At 37.5% G+C, this 25,802-nt stretch overlaps 2 protein-coding genes and 1 long non-coding RNA gene across 7 annotated transcripts in view; 2 read left to right on the top strand and 1 right to left on the bottom strand.

The window, feature by feature from the left end:
- The window catches only part of FGD6 (FYVE, RhoGEF and PH domain containing 6), a 160,166-nt gene extending 136,364 nt beyond the window's left edge, over nt 1-23,802 (top strand). The window contains exons 15-21 of one of the 4 annotated variants that reach the window (XM_004465758.4): nt 2,913-3,015; nt 3,299-3,445; nt 4,256-4,358; nt 10,714-10,841; nt 14,874-15,002; nt 16,355-16,503; nt 19,419-23,802. In XM_004465758.4, the coding sequence (XP_004465815.1) occupies nt 2,913-3,015; nt 3,299-3,445; nt 4,256-4,358; nt 10,714-10,841; nt 14,874-15,002; nt 16,355-16,503; nt 19,419-19,455 (796 nt within the window). In that variant the 3' untranslated portion in view covers nt 19,456-23,802. Of the gene's footprint in view, nt 1-2,912; nt 3,016-3,298; nt 3,446-4,255; nt 4,359-10,713; nt 10,842-14,873; nt 15,007-16,354; nt 16,504-19,418 lie in introns of those variants that run through there. The other 3 variants (XM_004465757.4, XR_009188302.2, XM_071219006.1) reach the window with 3 other exon arrangements.
- Nucleotides 80-25,802, bottom strand: LOC131280633 (uncharacterized). The gene is made up of 4 exons (XR_009188303.2): nt 25,617-25,802; nt 11,119-11,257; nt 7,974-8,338; nt 80-3,435 (listed from the first exon to the last, which is right to left on the bottom strand). It is a non-coding gene; the product is annotated as an uncharacterized lncRNA (long non-coding RNA).
- NR2C1 (nuclear receptor subfamily 2 group C member 1) overlaps nt 25,231-25,802 on the top strand; it is a 72,600-nt gene continuing 72,028 nt past the window's right edge. The window contains exon 1 of one of the 2 annotated variants that reach the window (XM_071219007.1): nt 25,231-25,480. The gene's annotated coding sequence lies outside the window, so the exon portion shown is untranslated. The remainder of the gene's footprint in view (nt 25,481-25,802) is intronic. The other variant, XM_071219009.1, reaches the window with a different exon arrangement.

Raw genomic sequence — 25,802 nt, 5'->3', positions numbered from 1 at the left:
TATTGATAGACTTGGTTTCTTCTACTCCCACTAGCCTGTAAGCTCCATGAGATGAGGGCACAGACTTTCATTTTTAAGATTTATTTTTTTCTCATCCTCCCCATTGTCTGCTCTCTGTGTCCATTTGCTTCATGTTGTCTGTGTCCGCTTGCATTCTTATCAATGGCACGACAAAAAATGTTGTGTCATTTTGCTGCATCAGCTCTCTCTGTGTGTGGCACTACTCCTGGGCAGGCTGTGCTTTTTTTGCATGGGGTGGCTCTCCTTGCAGGGCACACTCCTTGTGCGTGGGGCTCCCTACACAGGGGACACCCCTGCATGGCACGGCACTCCTTGCACGCAACAGCACTGCACGTGGGCCAGCTCACCACATAGGTCAGGAGGCCCTGGGTTTGAACCCTGGACCTTGCATATGGTAGGCAGATGCTCTATCAGTTGAGGCAAATCTGCTTCCCCACAGACTTGACTTGTTCCCTTTTCTATCCCTAGAATGGAGACTAGCCTTACCTGCCATACAGTAACTGCTTAAAATTTACAAATGGTTTGTTCTTTGCCCACTGTGAGGTGTTTCTTAAAAAGGCAACCTCTCAGGCCCTTCAGAATCTCTAGGATTGGGCCCAAGAGTCTGCAAAATTGTAGTAAGTTCCAAGTAATCCCATCTCCCAGTAAGGAGAACCACTATTCTTTTTAAATATGTTTGAGTACCTAGTGTATACCAGGTACACTCCTGGGCATCTGTCTCTCACAATTACCCCTCCCATTTCCACTTTCTCTGCCACGTGGTAGAGAAATTATACTGGGCCCACCATACACCAGACCCTGTGCTGGGGGTTCATTGCAGAAGTTACTGATTTACTCTTCAGAACACCTCAGCCAAGTGGCCAAGGGGTAACATTTATCAGGTCAAACTGAGCCTCAACTCCTGTGCAAGGTAAGGGGGTTCCCAAGAGCACCAGACAACCGGCTCCCCAGCCCTCTTGGCGGTCACAGATGGGGAGCAGTGACAGTGCAGCCAGGGAGGTGCCTGGTGCTGTAACACTTACTTAGGTTTTGGTGAGGAGGAGGGGTCTCCTAAGTAGAAAGGGATTGGGGAAGAAGGGGTTAGTGCCAAGAAGAAAATTCTCAACCGAGGGAGGGGTGGGCAAAGGCAGGAGGCCAGAGAGCACCCTGGGCAAGTGTGGACGTAGAAGTCGATCCGTGAGCTGCAGCCTTGAGTGGTAGGGCAGGGAGAGGGAGAGACGAGGCCAAAGAAGCGGCAGGGGCAGCTGGAGGGCATTTGGACTTTATCCTGAAGGCCACGCTGAGCCATCAGAGGAATTAAAAATTCATGATAATAAAATGAAATGAAATATTCAGATGGCAAAAAATACTGCAAAAGGATGACCCCAGGAGGCGGACTTGGTCCAGTGGTTAGGTCGTCCGTCTACCACATGGGAGGTCCGTGGTTCAAACCCCAGGCCTCCTTGACCTGTGTGGAGCTGGCCCGTGCACAGTGCTGATGCGCGCAAGGAGCACCGTACCACGCAAGAGTGCCCCCGCGTAGGGGAGCCCCACGTCCAAGGAGTGCACCCCATAAGGAGAGCCGCCCAGCACGAAAGAAAGTGCAGCCTGCCCAGGAATGGTGCCGCCCACACGGAGAGCTGACACAAGATGACTCAACAAAAAGAAACACAGATTCCCGTGCCGCTGACAACAACACAAGCAGACAAAGAAGACGACATAGCAAACAGACACAGAACAGACAACCAGGGCGAAGGGCTGGGGGGGAAGGGGAGAGAAATAAATAAATAAACCTTTAAGGAAAAAAAAAAGTAAACCAAAGGATGACCTGAAAGTCTCCTTTCACCTGAAGCTGTCAGATCCCCCCAAGGCAACCACTGCTATGCATTTCTTATATATCTTGTCTAAATAAATTTTTTATATCTAAAAAAAGAGTTATCAAGATAATACTGCAAAATTTTCCTGTTTTTCAAGTGTTTTAAAACAAGTTGAAGATATCAGATCATTTCTAAGATGTGTTAAAAATACAGAAATTTTCTTATACAATCACAGAACCATTATGATGGATTTTACTATAATGGAATTTTAAATTATTAATCTCTCGCTTTCTCTGTGTACACAAACACACATTTTAATATTTATATATATAAAAGCTAAAATATGTCTCAGTTTTGAGTATGCAAAATGAAATTTAAATGGCAACATCAGTATACTGATACTGGAGTTGATTCAGAGGTATGGCAGAGTTTTTGGTGTGGGGGAGGGCATGACTGCAGGAAAAAGCAGAACAAGAATGCCACCCATCTGACCCATTCCCATCTAGATTTCAATCAGAGATAGCACCTGATGAACTTGGGGTTGGACCAGAAAGGTTGGTGGGATGAGCTGCAGGCTCTTTCCCTTTTTATTAACTATTCCTTCAACATCTATTTTTTTATAACAAACCTATGTTCCTCTTTACCCCACTGTTGTTTCCAGAAAATCTTAGTAATATTTAATAATTAAAAATATTTAGTATTCTGTGCTGTAAACCTGGATATAAAACTTGATTCCTTGGAATATTTTTAAATTCTACAATTATGTTCAGGAAACTCCTTGGTTTATAATAATCATAGTTATTAATTGTATGACTATCCCTTAAACTAAACTAAAATACTTAAAATTTAGGAGAGACTTCAAAAGCCATTTGCTGTAGAACACTACTTTTAAAGGAAAAAAATCACTGTATTGCTAAAATGCCATTGTTTATCTAACATACACTGTGATTATTGGTGTACATAAACCTCAGAGTTGCTGTCTATGACTGTTATTGGTAGTGGTATCTGTTGCCATGACAGAAGGAAAAGTAGTAAGAAAAAGCAAAGAAAAGAAGCCGACATACGGTTGATGGAACCTTCTTTTGCCCCCAACAGTTCTGCCACAGAAAGAGATGAATGGCTAGAAGCCATTTCCAGGTCAATAGAAGAATATGCCAAGAAAAAAATCACATTCTGTCCTAGTAGGAGTCTTGATGAGGTATTGTATTTTCTTTCCTGTTCCTCCTTTTTTTTTTCCCAGTGCATTTCAAACAGTTTTTACCTTAAAGAAACTTTTCTCAAGGGGAACAAAGTAAGACGTGTTTCACAGAAGTATAGTTAAAGGAAGAAAATAATCAGCTGTCATCCCATTACCACAAGCATATTTTTAAGTTAATTTTGCATTAGAGAATTTTTAGAATGCAACTTATCTTTGTATCCTGAGAATATGATAAATCAGGGACTGTGCACGGAGGTAATCAGAAATTTTTCTTCTTCTGCAGGCAGACTCAGAAAAGAAAGAGGAAGTCAGTCCTCTAGGATCCAAGGCACCCATCTGGATTCCTGATACCAGAGCCACAATGTGTATGATCTGCACAAGTGAATTTACTTTGACCTGGAGACGACACCATTGCCGGGCCTGTGGAAAGGTTGGAGAGGATAACAGTCATCTCCCTTCTGATTTCTAATATCTCCAGTGAGCTAGCAGATTCCCCCTCAAAAACATTGAAGTAAAAAAAAAAAAAAAAAGATACTGGATCATGGATAGTGTTTTCTATAAATACATTTAGAGAGGAAATCTTGTTAGGGATCCTCTCCTCTTACCTCCCCAAGTTACTTTAGAATGCCAGTAATAGGCAATTATCATTTTTTAAAAATTAATAATTAAATATACTCCCATATTTCTCCATCATTAATCAAACTGCATTTATGTAGATGATCAAGTATTTAGTAGGGGGAACTTTCAGTGTTGAAGTTATCACTAATGTTTCTAAGCCTTTATGACTTCATAAGTAAAATAATCATAGTGACAACTACATCAGAGTTATTTTAAAGATTAAACAAAGTCTAGTATAGAGAACATTTGGTACAGAGACATATGCTAGGTAGAGGAGCAGCAGAGGCGGTCATTACAAATATAATGAAGATGATGACTGACGATAAATGCACTTAACACAGGACTTGCATGCTAGGCACTGTTCAATGCATTTTGCAATGACTCACTAAAGTATATTATTTAGTAAACACTCAGCACTAATCTGTGGTCTACTTATCTTTCAAGTATAGTTCTATGTATTATTTTGCTACATGCCTAACCTCAATTGAGTTGCTATGGAGATTAAGTGGGATTCAATGGCTGTGAAAAGTTTTGAAAAGTAGATAGTGCTATAAATTACAACATTGCTTATGGTTTGGATACAAAGGTTATTCTAACTGAAATAATTCCATTGTGTTTTCAGATTGTATGTCAAGCTTGTTCATCAAATAAGTATGGTTTAGATTACCTGAAAAATCAACCAGCAAGAGTATGTGAACTTTGCTTCCATGAACTGCAGAAATTAGGTAATACATCAGTAAAAGTTTTTTTAAAAAATTCCTTTATTCCCTAGATGCTTTCAAACAACCTTCTAAATGAATCATTTTAGGCATATTAATGATATGACTGGTGATACTTGTCTAAAAGTTAGTATTAAGCTTTCTTAACCCATATTTTTTTGTAATTCCAAGAGAGATTGGAATGAAGTTTAGTTCTAGTTTGTGAAAAAAATTTTTCTTAAAAAAACTAATTGTAGAAATGTGACTATAGTGTGCTGAAAACAGTTGAAAGGTAACTTTAACTTTCAAGTGATTTCAAGGTTTCTAGTTCCACACAACAGTGTGCTGATTATAAATCATTCTTAACTGTAAAGCAATTTTTTGTGAAATATAATAGGTGGCACTTTGTTAGCCTAATGGTAGACCCTTGGATTGGTTTAGTGAGATTTTATTGTGCATGTGAATATGCAGCATTTTGACCAAATACAAAATGATATATCATATCTGCTACCTCATTATTTGCAGGACTCTGGTCCATCTCTATACTTACAGTGAATAGCAGGACTGTTCAAGTCTATATTTTGAGAAGTGATTTTTAACTAAAGTCCTGAAACCAATAGGATCTAAAGTTATATAAAAAGATTATCCTCTGTTTCCATGGAGAGTAGCTTTTTAACAGCAAATTGCTCATACTTGTGTGAATAAAATGAGACAACGTGCTATTTCAAAATCCATACACTTATAGATCAGTTTGTTTGTTATTATCTGTATGCATTTTCTTAGAAAACACATCCATCATTAACTTTTGCTGTCTGGATATATGGTATAAGCTGCAAACATCCAAAATTCATCTTTGAATACTTCTCCCTCATTGCCCACACCATTTTGGTCAGTAAATCTTGTAAGATTTGTCTCTGAAAATGTCTTTGTCTTGATTTCTCTCTTAACCCTAATGTACTACTGTAATAATTTCTTAACTGGTTTTCCTTTTGAAAATCTCTCCACTTGGTTGCTACTAGATTTATTTTTATAAATCTTCAAACTGTTCATGTCACTGCCTGCATAAAAAGCCTTTGATTTCCCACTGCCAAAACAACAGTCAAGTTTCCTTAGATCCAACCTGTTTTTTCAGCCTCATTATTCTCCAAATACATGATATAATTTCACACTTCTCTGCCTAGAGTGTTCTTCCTCCCTTTATGTGTTAATAGTCAACATAAATATATATTCTTTTTGGCAATTGATTTTTAAATTTATTTTTTAAAGATACGTAGATCACACAAAATGTTATATTAAAAATTGTAAGAGGTTCCCATATACCCCACACCCCACCCCACCCCACTCCTCCCACATCAACAACCTCTTTCATCATTGTGGCATATTCATTGCATTTGTGAATACATTTTGGAGCACTGCTGCACCACATGGATTATAGTTTACATTGTAATTTACACTCTCCCCCAGTCCATTCAGTGGGTTATGACAGGATATATAATGTCCTGCATCTGTCCCTGCAACATCATTCAGGATAACTCCAAGTCCCAAAAAAAAACATCATAGTCTCTTCCCAGCCTTCCCTGAACCTTCAGTCAGAATCATTGTTTCCTTACGTGTCCTCTTAGCTTCTTAGCCCCTTGTCTAGAACTTTGTTAATTGTAATACTACTATTTGGTCTAGATTCTAGATACTAACAAGGGTGGAGTTTTTGCCTTTATTTAGAATATATTTATATATTCAAGTTAACATACTCTTTTATTCTCAAAATCATGTATATGCAGATCATACTTGTAAGTTTCAAAGAAAAATGATCACCTCTTCATATTACTTAACCTAGAAAGTAAATTAGTTGTGATTAAACTACATTAATTTCTTAATCTAGGACAAATCTTTAAAAAGCACATAGAACAAGATCTGACTAGGTACAAAGATTTGATGGGTAGGGAAGTAGATTTGGCAAAGAGTTTCTCATAATATTGTATTTATTTGCATCTTCTCTCTTTTTTCCTTTGTTAGTCTACCTAGGGGTTTGTAAATTTTATTGATCTTCTCAAAGAACCAGCTTTTGGTTTTGTTGATTTTCTCTATTTTCTTATTCTCAATTTTATTTATTTATGTTCTAATCTTTATTATTTCTTTCATTCTGATTGCTTTGGGATTGGTTTGCTGTTCTTTTTCTACTTTGTCTAGTTGTTAAATCTTTGAGTTTAGCTCATTTAGGGCTATAAATTTCCCTCTCAAGACTGCCTTCACTGTATCCCTTAAGTTTTGATAACTTAATTCTCATGTTCATTCATCTCAGTATATTTAGTGATTTCATTTGCAGTTTCTTCTTTGACACAGTGATTATTTAGGAGTGTGTTGTTCAGCCTCCACACATTTGCAAATTTACTTTTTTCTTGTCTATTATTGATTTCCAGTTTCATTCCATTATGATCTGAGAAGATGCTTTGTATAATTTCAATCTTTTTTATTCATTGAGAGCTGCATTGTGCCCTAACATGTGGTCTTTCCTGGAGAAAGATCCATGGGCACTTGAGAAGAATGTATAACCTGCTGAGTTTGGATGTAGTGTTCTGTATAGGTTTAACTCGTGTATCATATTGTTCAAGTTCTGTTTCCTTGTTGATCATCTGTCTAGTTCTATCTAATGATGTGAGTGGGATGTTGAAGTCTAAACAATGTTGTTAGGACTTTTTAAAAAAGTCAGTAGGGGGAGAGTTTTTTTGGTTTTGTTTTTATCTTTTTGTGCTGGTACTTTATATATTTCCAAATTCTAAAGGCACAAAAGAGTAATCCCTTCACATGGTTTAACTTTCAAAAACATGAAAGTATAGGGGAAGGATTGTGGGAAAATGGGGGAGTAGGAAGCTCCAGGAATCAGTCCTTCCACCAGAACAACTATTGAACTGCTGGCAGGAACTGAATCAACTAATTTGAAATTCTGGAGTCTAGTAAAACACTGGTAAATTGCAGTAAAATGCAGTAAATATCAGTGAATTTCAACCTCTGTTCAGCAACTACCATCTGCCATTCACCAACTGCATGGCAGGGAGCAGTGGGGACTGTAGCCCAGGCTCCTGGTATAGCTTGCTGGTGCCAGGATGGGCTGTAAGGTCCTAGTGCTCTAAAATCTGGTGTGTGTGGTCTAGTTACTGATCACTGCTTTGGATTAGCTACTTCATGTCACTGAGGAACTGGCTCTGAGGGTGGCCATTGTTCCAGTCTCCCACAGACAAAAGCAAAAGAGGAATCTTAAAGAAGCAGCACCTTTCTCTGTCTCTCTCTCTCTCTCTATTCCTTGAGTGGGAACAAAAGTAGTTTTGAAAGATCACAAATTGTTGGCTCCAGCCTTTAACAACAACTAAACAAAGCAAAGCAAAACAACAAAAAGCCCTAGCAATCCCAGATGATTGGGAGAACCAGATTTCCAGAGTTATAACAGCGTAATACTCAAAATGTCTAGTTATCAACAAAATATTACAAAACATACAAAGACGCCTGAACACCCATTTACAAGGAAAAAAAAAAGCATTTGCCAGAAACCATACTGAGGAAGCTCACATATTAGAACTATCAGTCAAAGACTTTCTTTTAAAGATTTATTTGTTTATTTCTCCCTTCCCTCCCAATGTTTGTGCTTACTGTCTGCTCTCTGTGTCTATTCGCTGTGTGGTCTCTGTGTCTCCTCTTCTTTTAGGAGGCACCAGGAACTGAACCCAGGACTTCTTATGTGGAAGGGAGGTGCACAATCACTTGAGCCACGTCCACTCCCTGCTTGTTGTGTCTTTCATTGTGTCTCCTCGTTGCATCAGTTTGTTGAGTCAGCTCGCCGCTCCAGCTGTCATGTCAGCTTGCTGTCTTGCTTGTCTTCTTTAGGAGGCACCATGAACCGAACCAGGGACCTTCTGTGTGGTGGGCAGACACCCAACTACTTGAGCAACATCCACTGCCCTAGTCAAAGACTTTAAATCATGTTCAGTGAGCTAAAGGACTCCATATACAAAGAACTAAAGGAAATGAGAAAAATGTTGTCAGACAAAAATAAGGAGATAGAACTTATAAAAAACTGAACAAAAATTCTAGCGCTGGGAAGTACAGTAATTGATATGAAAAACTCATTAGAACAGGCAGAAGAAAGAATCAGTGAACTTGAAGTCAAGATAATTGATACTATCTAGTGTGAGCAGCAGAAAGCAAAAATAATGAGGAAAAATGAAAACTGTCTGAGGGCCCTATGGGACACCATCATGCTTATCAAGATATGCATCATTGGAGTCCCAGAAGGACAAGAGAGAGATAAAGGGGGAGAAGTATTTAAAGATATAATGGCCAAAATCTTTCCAAATCTGAGGAAAGACATGTATATACACATCCAGGAATCACAATAAACTCCAAGCAGGATAGAATCTAAGAAACCTACACCAAAACACATTACAGGAAAATTTTCAAAATCCATAGTCAGAGCATCGTTATGGAAGCAGCAAGAGAGAGGTAACTTGTCATATGTATTTGAAGATATAAAGCCTCTACAGTTAAAGCTGAAAGAATTCATTTAGAAGACCTGCCCTACAAGAAATGCTAAAGGTAGTCCTTCAGGCTGAAATAAAGGACTAGAGAGCAACTCAAAGCCATAAGAAGAAATAATGAACATTGATTATGTATGGGGACACATACATAAATATAAAATACTATATGATTGCACTTTTGGTTGCTAACTGATTCTCTCCCCCGCCATATGACTTAATAGGCAAATGTGTAATATTTTAAATCGATGTTCACGGGCATAAAGTTTATAGACGTAATCTTTGACAATAACAATATAAAGGGGAGGGAAGGAGATATATGGAAATGGAGAGTTTATATACTACTGAAACTAGGTTAGAACTAGTTGAACTAGTTTATTTTTTTATTTTTTATTTTTTAAGTTTTTTGAACTAGGTTATTAATAATTTAAGATGTTACTTGTAATTACAAAGGTAGCCACTAAGAAAATAGCTAAAAAATACTGATAAAAGGAAAGAAAAATGGAATAAAAATGGTATGCTACAAGAAAAAAAACAAAAACAACAAATGGTACACTACAAAAAGCAACTAAATTAAAAAAAAACAGGCAGTAATGGAGTAATTGCAATGCATTTTTAGATTTTGCAAAGAAAAGAAAAAATAAAATGGGCTTCATCAAAATTAAAAACATTTGTCCATCAAAAGCCATTATCAGAAAGTGAAAAGACAACCTACAGAATGGGAGAAAATATTTGGCAACTATACATCTGATAAGGATTTAATATCCAGAATATATAAAGAAATCCTACAACTCAACAACAGAAAGATGAGCCAATTAAAAAGTCAGCTAAGGATTTAATAAACATTTCTCCCAAGATGATATTCAAATAGCCAATAAGTATACAAAAAGATTCTGAATATCATTAGCCATTAAAGAAATACAAATTAAATCTACAATGAGATACCACTTCACATCTACTAGGATAGCTTTTTTTTTTTTTAACTAAACACAAGTTTGTGAGATGCAGAGAATTCCTCATACATTGTTGGTAGGAGTGTAAAATGGTATAGCTACTATGGAAAACAGTTTGGTAGTTCCTCAGAAAATTAAACGTAAAATTACACTTCCACGTATAGACCCAATAGAATTGATATATACCAATTCAAACATAGAATTGAAAACAGGGACTTGGACAGCTAGCTGTGTTCATCACAGCATTATTTACAGTAGTCAAAAGGGGGCAGTAACCCAAATGTTCATTAAAAGATGAATGGATAAAGAAAATGTGGTATATCCGTAAAATGGAATATTATTCAGCCAAAAAATGAAGTGAAGTGCTCGTGGATGCTACAACTTGGAGGAATCTTAAAGTCACTATGTTGAGTGAAATAAGCCAGACACTGAAAGACAAATATTGTATGGTTTCTCTCATATGAAATACTTACAGTAAGTCAATTCATAGAGAAAGAAATCAGAATAGGGGTTACCAAGGGTGATAGTAGGAGAGGAAATGGGAAATTATACTGAAGGAGAATGAGTTTTGGTTTGAGATGATGAAAATAGTCCTAATAAATTGTGGTGAAAGTTACATAAAATCGAATTGTCCACTTAAAATGGTTAAAATGATTTTTATGTTATGTATATTTTATCACAATTAAAAATAAATTCTTTTTTAAAAAATACTTAAAAGAAAAGACAGTGAAATGTCTTCCACTCAACTCCCAGATATCCATTTTCCTTTCCCGGAGGCCATCAGTGTTATCAGTTTCTTGAGTATCCTTTTAAGGATATTTTATGCAATAGTGTTTATTGATTTGAATTAAATTGAATTGCAGAATGCTTACCATTGGCTATAAAAGTGTACCTGCTTTTTTTTAGATCTCCAACACTCCCCTAAGATCAGCTCTCCCGGAAATCACAAATCTCCTTCAAGTGCCTTATCAACAGTCTTACATAGTATTCCATCAGGGAGGAAACAGAAAAAAATCCCAGCTGCTCTCAAAGAGGTCAGTATGTCCATTAAACTTCCAAGCTGATAGAGGCTGAATTATTCATACTCACGTAATGTACTGTTTGTTTTTTCTAAAGGAAGATGTCATTTCCCACTACTATTAAGCTCTGAAATTTAATAATGGTGATGGACATGGCTGATTCACAATCTTGCCTGGTCTCCCTTATGACCTAAGTAATTTAGAAAATAGCTGTCTAAAAGTTTGGAGAACATTTTATAGCAATGATATAAAGTCAAGCTAACTTGTACATGCATGAATTTTTAAAAAGTACCTTTGATGAGGCTACTTGCCAGAGGGAAGAAATCTATAGAATGTTGTGGCCATTTTGTTAGCATTTACTGATCTGCATGGTTTGTTGGCTTTGGTTGGTTATGTAGAGCTGGTGTCGCTGATAGGAGGTTGTCTTTACTCTTAAATTAAAAGAAAAAAAAAATTTTTTAAGTAATAATAGCCTGTGCAGTTAAACCTGCCAGTGGCATAATCTACAGGCATCATTGATATAGTAATTCCTCAGAGAGCAGACAGCACTTCCTTTCTAGCCATTCCCATTTTGATTGGTTTATTGATTAGTTCCATTTGTGCTAGTTTTGTGGCCAGCAGAGTAAAAATGTTAACTTTGATTCCTAGTTTAGTTACATTGGGGGTGTTCTATCACAGAAGCTGGAAGCAAACAATTCTTAAAATCTGACCATGGTCGTGTTTCTTATTTAAAGTAAGAGTATATTCCATCACGGCAATTGAAATAGTGTAAAGTGGGAAGTAGATGTAGCTCAACTGATAACAGCGTCCACCTACCATATAGGAGGTACAGGGTTCAAATCAGGGCCTCCTGGCCCGTGTGGTGAGCTGGCCCATGCACAGTGCTGCCACACACAAATGAGTGCCATGCCACGCAGGGGTGTTCCCTGTGTAGGGGAGCCCCACGTACAAGGAGTGCACCCTGCAAGGAGAGCAGCCCCACTCGAAAAAAGCACAGCCACCCAGGAGTGGCGCTGCACACATGGAGAGATGATGCAACAAAAAAGAGACACAGACTCCCAGTGCTGCCAAGAATGCAAGCAGACAAAGAAGAACACACAATGAATGGACACGAGAGCAGACAACGGGGGGGTGGAAATAAAATTTTTTTAAAAAAGGAAATAGTGTAAAGTGATTTATAGTCAATCTCATGGTACCTTTGAACTATCCCTATCATCACTCATTTCCTGAATCTGTATCTAGATTCAGAACTTACAGTTCTCATTTCTATGTAATTTTTCACCTCTGTACTCTGGCTGATGTCATAGTTTCTAAATATAAATTTTACCATTTGTGCCCTCTTCAGTCTATAAACTCCACAGCATTGTTACAAAACTCTTTACAGTCTCTACTAGATTCAACCTAACTCCAGTCCAATTTCATATACCTTTCCACGTACCCACACAAACAAGCTTTTCCTTTTAGGTCTTATTTCCTGACTGCAGACATTTCTTCCTGTACTCCACTGGTTCTCTCTCTCTTTTTATTTTTATATGACCACAAGGTTTTTAAACATTTTTAAATTTTATTTGTTTCGACGCGCCCCGCCCTGTGTGCACTCTCTCTCTGTATCTGTTCACTGAGTGCTGTGTCTGCTCATTTTCTCTTTTCAGGAGGCACTGGGAACTGAACCCGGGACCTCCCATACAGGAGGGAGGTGCCCAATCGCTTGAGCCACCTCTTTTCCCTGCTGGCTTTGTCTCTCATTGTGTCTCCTTGTTGTATCATCTTGTTGCGTCAGCTTGCCGCATCAGCCTGTCAGTTCACTGTCTTGCTTGTCTTCTTTAGGAGGTACCAGGAATTGAACCCAGACCTCCCATGTAGTAGGCAGGTGCCCAACTGCTTGAGCCACATCTGCTTTCCCTCCACTCAAAACTTGGCTCCAGACCAAGAAGCATCAGCATCACCTGAGAACTTGTTAGAAAGGCACATTCTTGGGCCCCATCCAAGGTCTACAGAATCAGAAACTTTAACAAACTTCTCAGGCAATTCCAGTGCATACTAAAGCTTAAGAGTCATTTCTTTATTCCTTTGTGTTAGACTGGGGAAAGAAACATGAACCTGTCATTTAGTGTTGGTCAAGGGGTGATGTATAGGAATTCTGCACGTTATGCATGATTATTTTGTAAACTCACAACTTCTCTAATAACAATTTTATATATATATGTATATATATATATATATTTTTTTTTTTTTTAAAGAGGGGAGGGAGCGGCTGTGGCTCAAGCAGCTGAGTGCCCACCTTCCATGTGGGAGGTCCTGGGTTCAGTTCAGGTGCCTTCTGAAGGAGACAGACAAACAACGAGCAAACATGGAGCAAAAACAATGAGCAGACAATGAAAAAAATAAGCAGGGAGTGGATGTGGCTCAAGAAGTTGAGAACCCACCTCCCACATGGGAGGTTCTGGGTTGGGTTGCCGGTGCTTCCTCAAGGGCAAAAAACAACAGACAACAAGTAACAACAAAAAGCAATGATCAGACAATGAGTCTAAACAACAAGCAAAAACAAGGGGGGAAAAAAGCACAATGAGCAAATAGATGAGATGAGGGAGCCATCTTGGGGGGGACAATGGAGTCAGTGTAAGTCAGTGGTTGAGTGCCTGCTTCGCATGTATAAAGTCTTGCGTGGACCGTACAGACTAGGGAGATATATATATGAAACACCTGAATGGATATATTATTTATTTATTGTGATAAATAAAGACAAAGAACAGGGATTTGACCTAGTCTGGAAGGATCAGGGAAGGTTTCCCTGAAGAAGTTGGTAATGCTTGAATTGAGGATGAGTAGGAGTTAGCAGAGGCGAGTGGGGTAGAAGGAACAGTTTGTGAAAAGCACCAAGATGGGTAGGTAGGTAAAGGAAGGCTGGTATAGCTGGAGCACAGAGAGTGAAGGGACGGCAAGCAGGACAGGGTGGTAATGAGCCCTGCTGCTGCAGACTGCTGAGGCTCAGTCTGCTGCTTCTAACTGTAACAGTAAACAAGTTACTGAGCCATTATGTTTGTACCTCAGATTCCTCATCTGTGAAGTGGGGATAATAACAGCTCCTGCCTTTGTTGTGAAAGAAAAATGAGATAATCCACACAAATGCTTAGTATATTTCCTGACTGAATAAACATTCAATAAATATCAGGTATTTGTGGTGGGTAGAATAATGGTTCCCCAAAAATGTCTGTGTCCTCATCCTCAGATCCTGCAATCAGGTTACTCGGCAGAGGAGAATTAGGGTTGTTAATTAGCTGACCTCCAGATGGGAAGATTATCCTGGATTGTGTGGGCGGACCCAGTGTAATCACAAGGATCCTCAAAAGTGGCAGAGGGAACTGGAAGTGAGAACTAGAGAGGTGGCAGTTTGAGGGGGACCCAGCTGGATATTGCTGGCTTTGAAGATGGAAGAAGGGGCTGTGAGCTGAGGAAAACTGCAGTCTCTGGAAACGGGAAGAGGCAAGATTCTTTCCTAGAGCTTTCAGAAATTCCTTTTAGGAAACAAAAGTAGGCCTCTTTTCTTCCAGCCCAAATTTGGGGACCAAATAATCCTTAAAATCACTTCCATTAATAATAGAATTTTCTATGAATTATTCTTTTGGTATAGTTTTAGAAGTGTGAAAAAATATCTCAGGAATAGAGTTAAAGGTTTAAATAATTTTCCCTAATACCCCAAATGGACAATATATAGCCCCAAAATACAGCTTTAAAAATTTATTTTGACCTTTGGAATTATTTCATTTTCTTCTCTTGCCAACCCAGAAAACCCACAAAGAAAATTCAAACACACATGTAAGCACAGTTAAACCAGGTAAAATTCTCAAATTGCCCCTAAAAGGAAGGTGTTTGTATGCTCCTAATAATAGCAGTATTCAATCCAGAAGCAGACTTTGAAAATATTCAGTTTCATTCTAAAACATTATATTGTTATGAGTACTTTTAGTACCTAATGGTCAAATGTATTTTTTGATATTTTAAATTTTTTGTCTGAAAGCCATTAAACTATGGGGCTTTCTTATCTAGGTGTCAGCAAACACAGAGGATTCTTCTATGAGTGGCTACTTGTACAGATCAAAGGGCAATAAAAAACCTTGGAAACATTTGTGGTTTGTCATAAAAAATAAAGTGCTATATACATATGCAGCAAGTGAGGTAAGATCTGAAATTTAAAGACAAGTAATTTTGGGGTTTTGTTTCGTAATGTGAACTGTTAATTTAAAATATTACAGAACAATTTTTAAAATCCATTTTTTGAGTTTTTAGTTTTTTGCTTTGGCTTTTTTTTTGGGGGGGGAGATTTTTTGCTGTCATTTTTAATATGGACAATATTCTTGCTTCATACCTAGAAAATTCTTATGAAAATGTGTTAGGGATTTTCCATAGTATTAAAATGTAAGTATTTTTGGTGTCATGTGAATACTACTGCACTAACGGTAGAGGTCTTTATCCTTTCTGTTAGTCTCTCTTGAATGACACTCCCTTGACCATCCCCAGATTGTATTGATCATGCTTCAATATAGATAAAATAGTTTTGGGGGTTGGGGGGGCTCTTATGAGTAATTTCTGGCTGTTCACTCTCATTCTATCCCTTTCTCCCTCTCTGATCACTCTGTGTTCCAACATCCTGTGAAAACCACTGTTTCTAGGGTCCAAGCTTTTCCTTAATGCTGGGATTTTTTAACTTTTCCTTCCACAGACCCTTTTGCCAGTCAGGTGAACACCATGGACTCCTCCTCAGAATGTAGCAGCAGATAGTTTATGACATTCAACATAGCCATGTCTCTAAATTAAATTTTAGGATTATTCAAAATTATATTTTACAACTTTCCCATAATTTCAATACCTGATAATATAACACTGTTCAACATCTGTTCAAATTTTCAGCAAACATTTAGAAATTCGAGTTACCCCATGGCATCATAAAACCATCTCCGTCATCCTTACCAACCTTTTTGCAGGCAGTTGTCCACTGCTCTCAGACCACACTACATCAAAATACAAATCATACTAAGTCCGTACTATACTGTGTATTATTTAATAAATATATCACACCCACAGCAACACAACCCCACAAGAATGTTTTTTTGAATTTTCAGTAAGCTCACAGACCTCCTGAAATCTTTGAGTCCTTAGACCCCTGGTTAAGAACCCCTTCCTTAAAGTGACCTAGGGTAAATTACTTTCCTTTCTGAGCTATGTTTTCTGCATCCATAAAATGAAGGTAATATAGCTACCTATCTCCAGGGGTTATAGTGAGAAATAATGTGAAATTCAATGGATGTGAACATGTTGAAAACTGTAGCACAGTGCTTGGTACAAGGTGTAGATGGGGAGAGGATGGCTCAATAAATATTGTTGTATAAATGAATAATGAATATGTTTTTAGAATTCTTCTATATATGTGTATATGAAATCAAATTAGGGCTGTATAGATCAAGAGTTCTCAAATCTGAATTTTGTCCCAATGTAAAAACCCATCTCCATTTTATGTACTTTTAAATTAGGATGTGGCAGCTTTGGAGAGTCAACCTTTATTAGGATTCACAGTCACTCAAGTCAAAGATGAAAATTCAGAGTCTAAAGTATTTCAATTAGTGCACAAAAACATGTTATTTTATGTATTCAAAGCCGACGATGCTCACTCAGCTCAGAAGTAAGTAATTCAAAACACCTTTCTTTTATACATGAGATTTCAAGTTGTTACTTTAAACATAATAGATTTTTAAATGATTTACTTTAATGCAAGGGTACAACTCAGTTTAAATCAGGGATTCAAATTTAAAAAGATAATAGATTATTCAAACTCTTAAGAATTGTTTTAAAGACAAGGCTGGTGTCTGGAATATTTTTCTGGAGGCAGAGGGAAGAAGAAAATAAGTAGCCCTGTCCAAAGTATTTTGTCCACACATGACCTCAGTGGGAGCAGCATGATGCTGCTCTATTGAAAGGAAGGGAAGCTGAAGTATTTGACCTCTCCTTCAATGAGGGTAAGAATCTTCCCTTGAAACATTCCAAGACTTTGGCAATCCAGTGATTCAATTGTGCCATGAAACAGCAGGAGTTTAAACAGCTGCATGGTAACTTCTTTGTGAAAAAGGTCAAACACATTAAAAGATCTCATGCTGTTACCAATGACTGTGTAGGGGGAAATGAACATTTTAGATGGTAAAGTCTGAAACTCTTTCTTCAAAATTCTAATGAGAATATTGTCATGGTTGTTAATACAGACATACATATCTCTGTGAGATTGAGGTCCTTTCTGAACAAAACAGTTCAGTTCACCTCTCTTTCACTGGATTTTTATTTGGGTCTCACAAAATACCATTTTTGTTTTCAGTAAGAGGTGTACATGGGCTTAAATGTGCCAAGTTTTTATTTTGCATGAAAGAAAAAAGGAATGCTTTCATTAGGCAAGGCTTAAAGTTTCTTAAGGCAGTTTCCAGTTGTTTTTTAAAGTCTAAGTTATGATATCTAGAAGTATATAGTTGTTCCTCCAAATAATTCCCTTCTGATACACTTAAGAATATTTTTCAATTATGTCACTTAACTTTTTTCTCAAGTAAAAATCACCCAGACAAAATGTAATTGCCGTTAGAATCTGTTACACATTATTTCCCACTTAATTTTCATCTGTATTCATCATTAAATTGATAAATTATTTCTTTCAAATATAGATCATCTCTTTGCTTATAAGTTGACAAGACAGAAATTAATGTAGTTGGGTAAAAAAAAAATCAGCTTACTCCTCATTTAGAAATGATCAAGGCTAAATTCTAAGTTTCTCTTTGAGATTATTAATATCATGTGGGTTATTTTTTGCACATGAAAATATTAAAATGTATTAATTTTAATGGAAAATTTGGGCTTTAAGGTTTTTTTCTTCCAACTGGTAATGCAAAAATAGCTTATTATGATATAGTTTAGGTAAAGTTAGGTAATACTTAGAAAACAAAAATGATCATCTATATCCATGGGAATCCAGCATGTCACACAAAGGAATAAAAATTCTGACAAAGTAACACTTCAACTGAAGTGAACAGTTGATCAGAAACTATGTTTTTAAAAAAATACCTCAAACTAAACCATAAATGTCTCAAATCATCAAAGCAAGAGAGAACCTCAGGAATCCAGATCTTCTCAGGTGGACAGTGGTGGTCTGGGCTCTGGGCTTACATGAGCTCTGTCCTGCTCATGGAACAAATCCTGGACCCAGGAACGATCTGTGCTTGGGCTCTACCTGCCTTCTTTAGGCTCTGTAAGCCTTTTTTTTATCATGGCATAATTTAGATGCCATTTTTTCCCTGAATTTACTTTTTAAAAAAAATTTTATTGACATACATTACTCATATATGAACATACACAAACAATAAGTTGTATAGTAAAAGTTACAAACTTAACAAAACAAACATGCCCAGTATCATCCAGGGATCCCATACATCACCCCACCAGCAGCACCCACCATTGCTGTGAAACATCCATTACAAATCATTAAAGAATATCTTCAAAATATTACTATTAACCATAGTCCATATCCCACATTTGGTGTACTTTTCCCCCGACCCACCCCATTATTATTTGTTTTTTAATATATTTTTATTACAAAAGTTGTGAACTTAGAAAACAATCATGCACATTTTCAGAATTCCATACAATACCCCTTCATCAACACACCACACCATGATGGAACATCTATTACAGTAATATTAGATTATTACCACCAACCATAGCCTATAGCGTACATTTGCATTTGCCATTTTTGCTTAAAATTTTTGAAAATACTGCCCCTGAAATTTACGCTGAATATGTTTTCAGACTGGTGTTACTAATTAACTTATTAACTTGAGTGATTTCAGATATAGTTACTAGGACTTTAGTAAACTCAAATCGATACCTTTTTTTTTTTTAATGTACACATCCGAGGGATGGGGGAACATAAAGTAGTAAATCCTAGAATACATATCAAAATGTTAACATTTTATAAACTTTCTGCATTGAACATAACTTTCAGAATATGAAAATGTCCTATTTTTTAAAGAAGCAATTCTTCAACTAAGGAGGTACAAAGAGACCACCCCCAAGTGTCTTTTGAATAATTGCCGCTTTGAGACAAACTAAAGAATTTTGGAAAGAATTCTATGAAACTTTGAGACACTTTTATATTGCATACAAAGTTTTGATCAACTGGGAGTGAACTAGGTGCCAGGTTCCCTTAGGTCCAGGACTAAAAAGCACTGAGTCAGAGTACTGTAAAAGAGAGAAAGGAAATTGATATAAACGCCTTTGCTGATATATTCACTTGAAAAGCTCCAAATAAGTGGGAGCATCAGTATTTCATAGAGCTTTTACATGAAATGGCTCCTTTCTTGCTCCCCCCAGAAATAAAAGACATGCTTTTCCAGCAGTAGTAAACAAATTTACTAAATAAAGAGTAGTTCCATATATACAGAATTCTAGTTTGCTGTTGGAAAGATCTTAAATGTGGTGTTAGGCCCAGCTGTTATCTATATTGTCTTCACATATATGTGGTTATCAGATTTTACAAATCTAACAGATTTCTCTCATCAATAGGTGGATAGAAGCATTTCAGGAAGGCACAATATTGTAGCAGACTGGTTTCATCCCTTCTATGATTCCAGAGAGGTGTAATTTCATCAGAATGGAGTAAATGTAGTACAAAAACATTTATGAAAATGAAACACTGCCAAGATAAATCCAGCCAAACTGTTCATCAGATATAAGAAATTATTTTGTTAGGTATAAGGTAATTTTTTAATGTTTTTTTCTTCCATGTATGTTATTTATTAAAATTTTGATGTCTACTTAATGGTCAGAATTATTTTCTGAGATTCACACTGTATTCTAAAGTAACTTTTCTTTAGAGAACAGAAAATGTATTTTATTTCTGTATATTGTTTGTGACACAGTCTACACTGTTTTCTCTACCTTACTTTGTACCTTCTCAATAGTGGTATGTCTTCATAAGTAAAACAGAAACAAAAACATATCAAGGAGCAAATTTCCATGCGGTGCTTGGTTTTGAAATTATCATTATAAAATTGCTGATGAGAAAATGCATGTCTTTGAAAGAATATAAAAACTTAGATGAATTTTTCTATCTTTTAATAGAAAACCACATGACCAATTTCTACCTCAGTGACTGTGAAGTGGAATTCCAGTTAGTTATCTAAAGTATGTATACTATTGTATACCCTTTTGATTAGAATTAATATTCCTTCATCAAGGAATTATAGCAAAGGGACAGAACTGATTTTTTTTTAACTGAACTATGAGTAGGAATGAGGATGTTTTCATTTGCAGAGGAACAACAATAAAAAAGCAGCTTGATGGGCTTTATTTTTAAGTCTACGCTTTTTTAAAAGCTAACAGTGCAACACAAATTATTTTTTAAAGCAAAATATGGCAAGCATTTTATTACATAATGTTCCTTGCTATTATAAGAGTTTCTAAGCCCAAATCAGTATTGGGATTAATGTACCTAAAAAGAATGTTACATTTCCTATAATATTGTGCTTAAAAAATAACTGGAATTACCATATGAGAAAAGCACAAATTCTAAGCCAGTATTAAATGAAACTGTACAGTATTCATTTTAAAAGAAATTTTACACTACTTTGTGATATGTCCTCCTTAATAATGAAAAGAAATCCTTTATTGCTATACCTGTCAGTGCACCTCATTAGGAAAGATTTATATTCATAATTCTGTGCACTTATTAAGATAGAAACTACATTGTACATAAAATTGTTGATTAACAGAAAATTTTAAAATAACACTATGATTAAAGTCATTCCTGATACTTATACACTTTATTGACTGAGTTTAAGCTAAATATAAACTACCTTAAAAAGGCAAGGTTACACACAGAACATTTCATTAAAGGGTGTAAGAATTTTCTTTCTGCTTCTATGTAAAGGAGTTCCTAATTTAGTGTGATAACTATGATAGCTAAGAGAATTCATGAGGCTTTTTTAAAGCCTTTTGAATGTCTGCTGCAACCCCAGGGTCCCCACTAGATCTAGAATTGGTAGCTGAAGTTTTTCAGTTATTTCTTGCTATGGAATTATTTTAAATTAGTGCAGCCTTGCTTTGTAATCCTCGTATGCTATCTCCTAAATCTTTAATGCCATAGTAACTAATTTTCTTTGCAGCTCATTTATTTTAATCAAGATAGCATAAATAAGGCTTCCATGTTGAAATCCCATGGTTTTCAGTGTATACTTTTTAGAAACCGAGGTTATACCTTATAAAGTGTTTCCTTTTACTTCAGTGGGTCTAGCATTCAGCAAGAAGGCAAGTTATTTGCCTCCTCTGGAGCTATCACCCTTTTGATCTGTTTGCCTATAAGAGTTGGCTTAAATCTCAGAATCTAAAAAATATCAGCCAGGCAATTTCAGCTTCCAGTAGCTGACCGAATCAAGAACCAGTTCTAAGTCTAAACTCAGTGAGAGAAAAGAAACCTGGTACAAACTTTTAGTAATTCTTCTTAATTATATGTGCAACTCATATATGAATCTACTTGCTATTAGTTTAGCCCCATGGGAGGGTTTTGAGAAATATAAAATGTAGCCCTTTGAGGATATTCTTAGATTATTTCCCACCCCCAAGGATGTTTTAAATGTGGTATAGCATTATATCACATTTACCCCTTACCAATCATTTATAACTTACTAAAGCTTATCAATAGTTAATTATTTAATCTGGCTCATACAGTGTCAATCAAGAACCTAATTATATACATTTTATTGTAAAGCTTCTTGATAGCTAACATTTTAGAGAAAAATGACATTGGGTGCATTCTGTAAATGGGGAGGAAATCTAAAAAGTACTTACATCCCAGAAATACTTTATTACACTGATACATGTGCTTCCATCAAACTCTTGTTTCAAGTATTTCATTTTAGTCATAAAAGAAGAGAGAAAGGCAGTTATAAAGTTATGTTTAAGAGGATACTCAGGATAATTTAGGCAAGAGATACTAGGTGAACTAGGGGAAGGCTGGCATTTATGGTGAGTGTCCCAACCAGTGCTCCTCCTCTAGCTATGGCAGCTCTAGATGTAAAGGACCCACCAGAGTCTAGGAAAATGAGAAAGGTTTTCTTTGGCACCATTCCACATTTCTGAACCTTTTTCCAATTTCTTTTCCTTTGCTTGCTAATGTACCCAGCACCTCCTCTGACTACCCAAGATATGCAATTCTCTCTTCTTCAATCAAAGTCTTAATTCTTTGAGAATTTAGTAGCATTTCTTTAAATGAGATCATCAGGCCAAACTTAATTGATTCATATGAACCTAAAAAGAAACAACTAGGAGAAGAAGACAACTTTATAGTTTTGAGCAAAAGAAATTAAAAAAAAAAATTGTACTTTATTAACCAGAAGTATATGTGATTGGTAGAATATATCTAGAAATGGGGAAAACCTGCAGTTTGGTTAATTTAGCTAAAGTGTAAAATGCCAACACAGCATATGTTGATGTTTCTTGGAGTGTGCTTCCAGTGTGCTAGTAAGTTTCTTAAAAGTTTGAAAGCATTTTAGTTAAATATAGTCACCAAGATTTCCCGAGAAGTAAATCTATTTCCCATAGGAAGCTACTATATCTACTCTATCAGGTTCTCCTTTAGTACCTACGCTGGGTCTTTTACGAGAAAGTATTTGTCCAACTGAATAGGAGAAAGAGAAGACAGGATTCTTGTCATCTCAGACACAACCCCCAAAATGCCCTCCTTATAACTCAGATCTTAAACCTACTTAATCCATCCTGCAAGGTCACATTTGCAACTTCCTCTTGGATATCTACACATAAGTTTTTCTCAAGCATTTTAAACTTTACATGACTAAAACTCAACTCACCTTCTGCCCATTCAAGTCTGTTTCTCTCATTTTCTTCTCTAATTGGAAAGATACCATTCAAGGTTCTGGAATCTACCTCTAACTCTCAATAAGACTTTCTGCAATTGCCCTTGTATCCTTTCCTTCTCATTGCCCTTCTATTGTTCCTACATAGGCCCTGGCTCAAGTCCTTATTACCTCTTCCCAATGATTTTTATAACTTTCCTTCTAATTTTCATGCCTCTTTTGTGAAGCATCATTTTAAACACTGTCAGAACAATCTTCCTCTAAAGCATAGCTCTTACATAGTTTCATTCCTTGTTCTTATAACCTTCTGTGGCTTCCCAGTGCTTCAGAATGAAAGAGCAAAGTCCATTACAATTTGTTTCAAACCATGTCTTACCCTTGTCACTTAAACTTTTCCTCAGGTATGATTCGTTCCACCTAACCCCAACCCACCCTAGCCACCTCCATTGTGGCAGTGGTTTCTAGTCCTCTACCCCATATTCCTCCAGACTAGACCCAGTCACCCCTTGCTCATGGTGCTTATCACATTTTGACCTTGAGAACATCAGTTGTACCTTGTTCATTTAAGATTCCCCCACAGCACCTGGCAGAGTGCCTTGCATGCAGTGACATTCTTTGCTGAGTATTTATTTGCTGAGTTAAATTGCTTCTTATGGATCTCTTCTGATCTTCAAGGAAAATGTAATGTGCCTTCATTACACAAATATTCTGGACTTATGCCACTTTTAATGCCAGGTTCTAAAGGAAAATCTTATCTATCCCCCTCTTTAAGAAAAGAGATAAATGCTTTAATAGGATTAAATAGTAGGAAATTTTCAAAAAGCCTCAATACTAAATTACCCTATGTCTGGACCAGGAGTTGGGGGTGAAGGGGACAGCTTTCTCTTTTATGAGTTGGTCATAGCATGTAAGAACCCAATCTTAAAATACTTAAGATTTCTAGAAACACTTTTTAAAGTGGTAATAGTTTGTATCTTATTGTTCATATAGAGGTAGATACTTTATAAATAAAAAATTAGCAATGTAAATAATGTTAATATGTATTATATTTATACAAAATAAATTCACTGTACCTACTTCTGGTGTGATGTCTTTTAAACCATACTTTCATTTTATTTATTTATTTTAAGAGGTACTGGGGATTGAAACCAGGACCTTGTACATGGGAAGCAGGCACTCAACCACTGAGCTACATCTGCTCCCCTAAACCATAAATTTAGAGTCATAGACTTAAAGATGAGCATCACTGAACTGTTTTCTTGAAGCATAATTAGGGGAAACTCTTTTCTTCACCCACAAATGATATTCCCAAAATGGCTTCTACTTCTATTTTAATAAGTCAGCTTGTTGTGACTTAAGTGAATCAATTGGATGATAATGAGTAACTTCCAAGCATCACTATTGGCATGCATGTTACAGAGAAATAGTCTGAAATTATTATTTTTTTTCTATTTGACCCACAGTATACTTCTTAGCTTTCTCCTTTGGGACTTAAGACTTAGAAATGGAAAGGTGGGGAAACCCTGCCTTAAGAACTGTATTCACACAACAAATGATGCTACAAGGAAGAGATGGTCTTTTAGAGGATGGAAGCATATTTCCACTTGTTAGGGATTGTTGCAAGCCCTTTTTTAATGTGTCCAGCTGCCTTGTTCCAGAGAGAAATGATCTAAGTGATGGTCTGGTTCTCACATGCACCTCTCTTTCCTCTGACTGGGGTTTCTGCCCTGAATCCTAGCCTGCCTTCGTAAAGTTGTAGTGATAGATGTGACAGAAACTGCCAGGGCCCCTTCTCTTAAAGGTGGTTTAAAACACTATTTTACAAAGGCAGCTCTTCGTACCTCCTACCTGGCTACTGCGGGTGGCCACTGTCAGAATGTTCATTGCCTTTTCATTTAACAAATCTTTGTTGACCATCATTGGACCATCATTGTTGGACCATCATTGGACCATCATTTGACCATCATTTGTTGACCAAGCATTGTCCTATGTGCTTGGGTATACACCACCAAACAAAACAAAATCTGCCTTTGTGGAGCTTACTTTCTAGTGATTATATTCTTGCTCTCTTTAGACATTATATCTCCATTATAATTGGTAAGTAAAACCTTCCTTGCTTCAAGTAGAAGTTATGCTTTAGTTTGTCATTACATTTTAAGGGAATTTTAAAAATCTAATTGGAATACATGCAGATGACTTAATCGTCTAATAAAACTTAGAGTCTAAGGTAAGAGAGCCCATACGAGAGCTCAGTTTTCCACAAATTAGAAACCGACTGCCTAAAACCTATTGGGCTATTCATTATTTAAATTTGAAACGTCGACAAAATAAAGTTCCTTTAATGACCACTTTTGGCAAACACGATGCTAATACACCTGGTTTCTGGAAGTAGCTGACAGGGACGCTCAGCTTCTAGCCGGGCACTTTCCCTCCTAACCGACAGGGGGCTGGCGACTTTCAGCGCCACGGCTCGTTCCCTCTTGTCCCCACCCAGAGAACGTCACGACCTCCTCTCGCCTCTCCTGCACGCCCCTCATGCGCAGACGCGGGCGGGAGCGCGCACCGCGGAGCAGAGGGAGGGGTCACGAACTCTGACCCCCTCCAAATACACAAACCAAGAAAGTATACCCCCGCCCCCCCGCCCTTTCTCGATTTCCACCCCCTCCAACCTGTCTCCTCCCGGGTCCCCCCTTGCAGCAGCGGCAGCGGGACTCGGGTCTACGCCCTGCCCAGGACGGAGCGGCGGAGGCGCGGGTAAGAAGTGCCGGGTGGGAAGAAAAGCGGCTGCCCCTGAGGCGCGGGGGTCACGGGTGTCCCTTTCATCCCAACTGCCAACGGTTCGACCCCAGCCCACCCCCGCAGCCTGCATGTTCTGGCTGGCAGGGCCGACCTGCCTGGCAGTGCCTTGGCGCGCTGCTCGAGCGGGGACAGGAAGCACGGAGAGTGGCTGGACAGGCCGAGGGGTGGGGGACGCGAGGCATCGAGAGAGAACGGGGCGCCGGGTTGCGGTACGGAGTCCGCCAGAGGCTCGGCAGCGTTTGGTCGCTTCTTCCGCGGCGTCTTCCGCGACACCTCT

This window comes from Dasypus novemcinctus, chromosome 12 (assembly GCF_030445035.2).
Source record: "Dasypus novemcinctus isolate mDasNov1 chromosome 12, mDasNov1.1.hap2, whole genome shotgun sequence".
NCBI lineage: Eukaryota > Metazoa > Chordata > Mammalia > Cingulata > Dasypodidae > Dasypus > Dasypus novemcinctus.
This window is presented reverse-complemented; position numbering and strand designations above follow the sequence as displayed.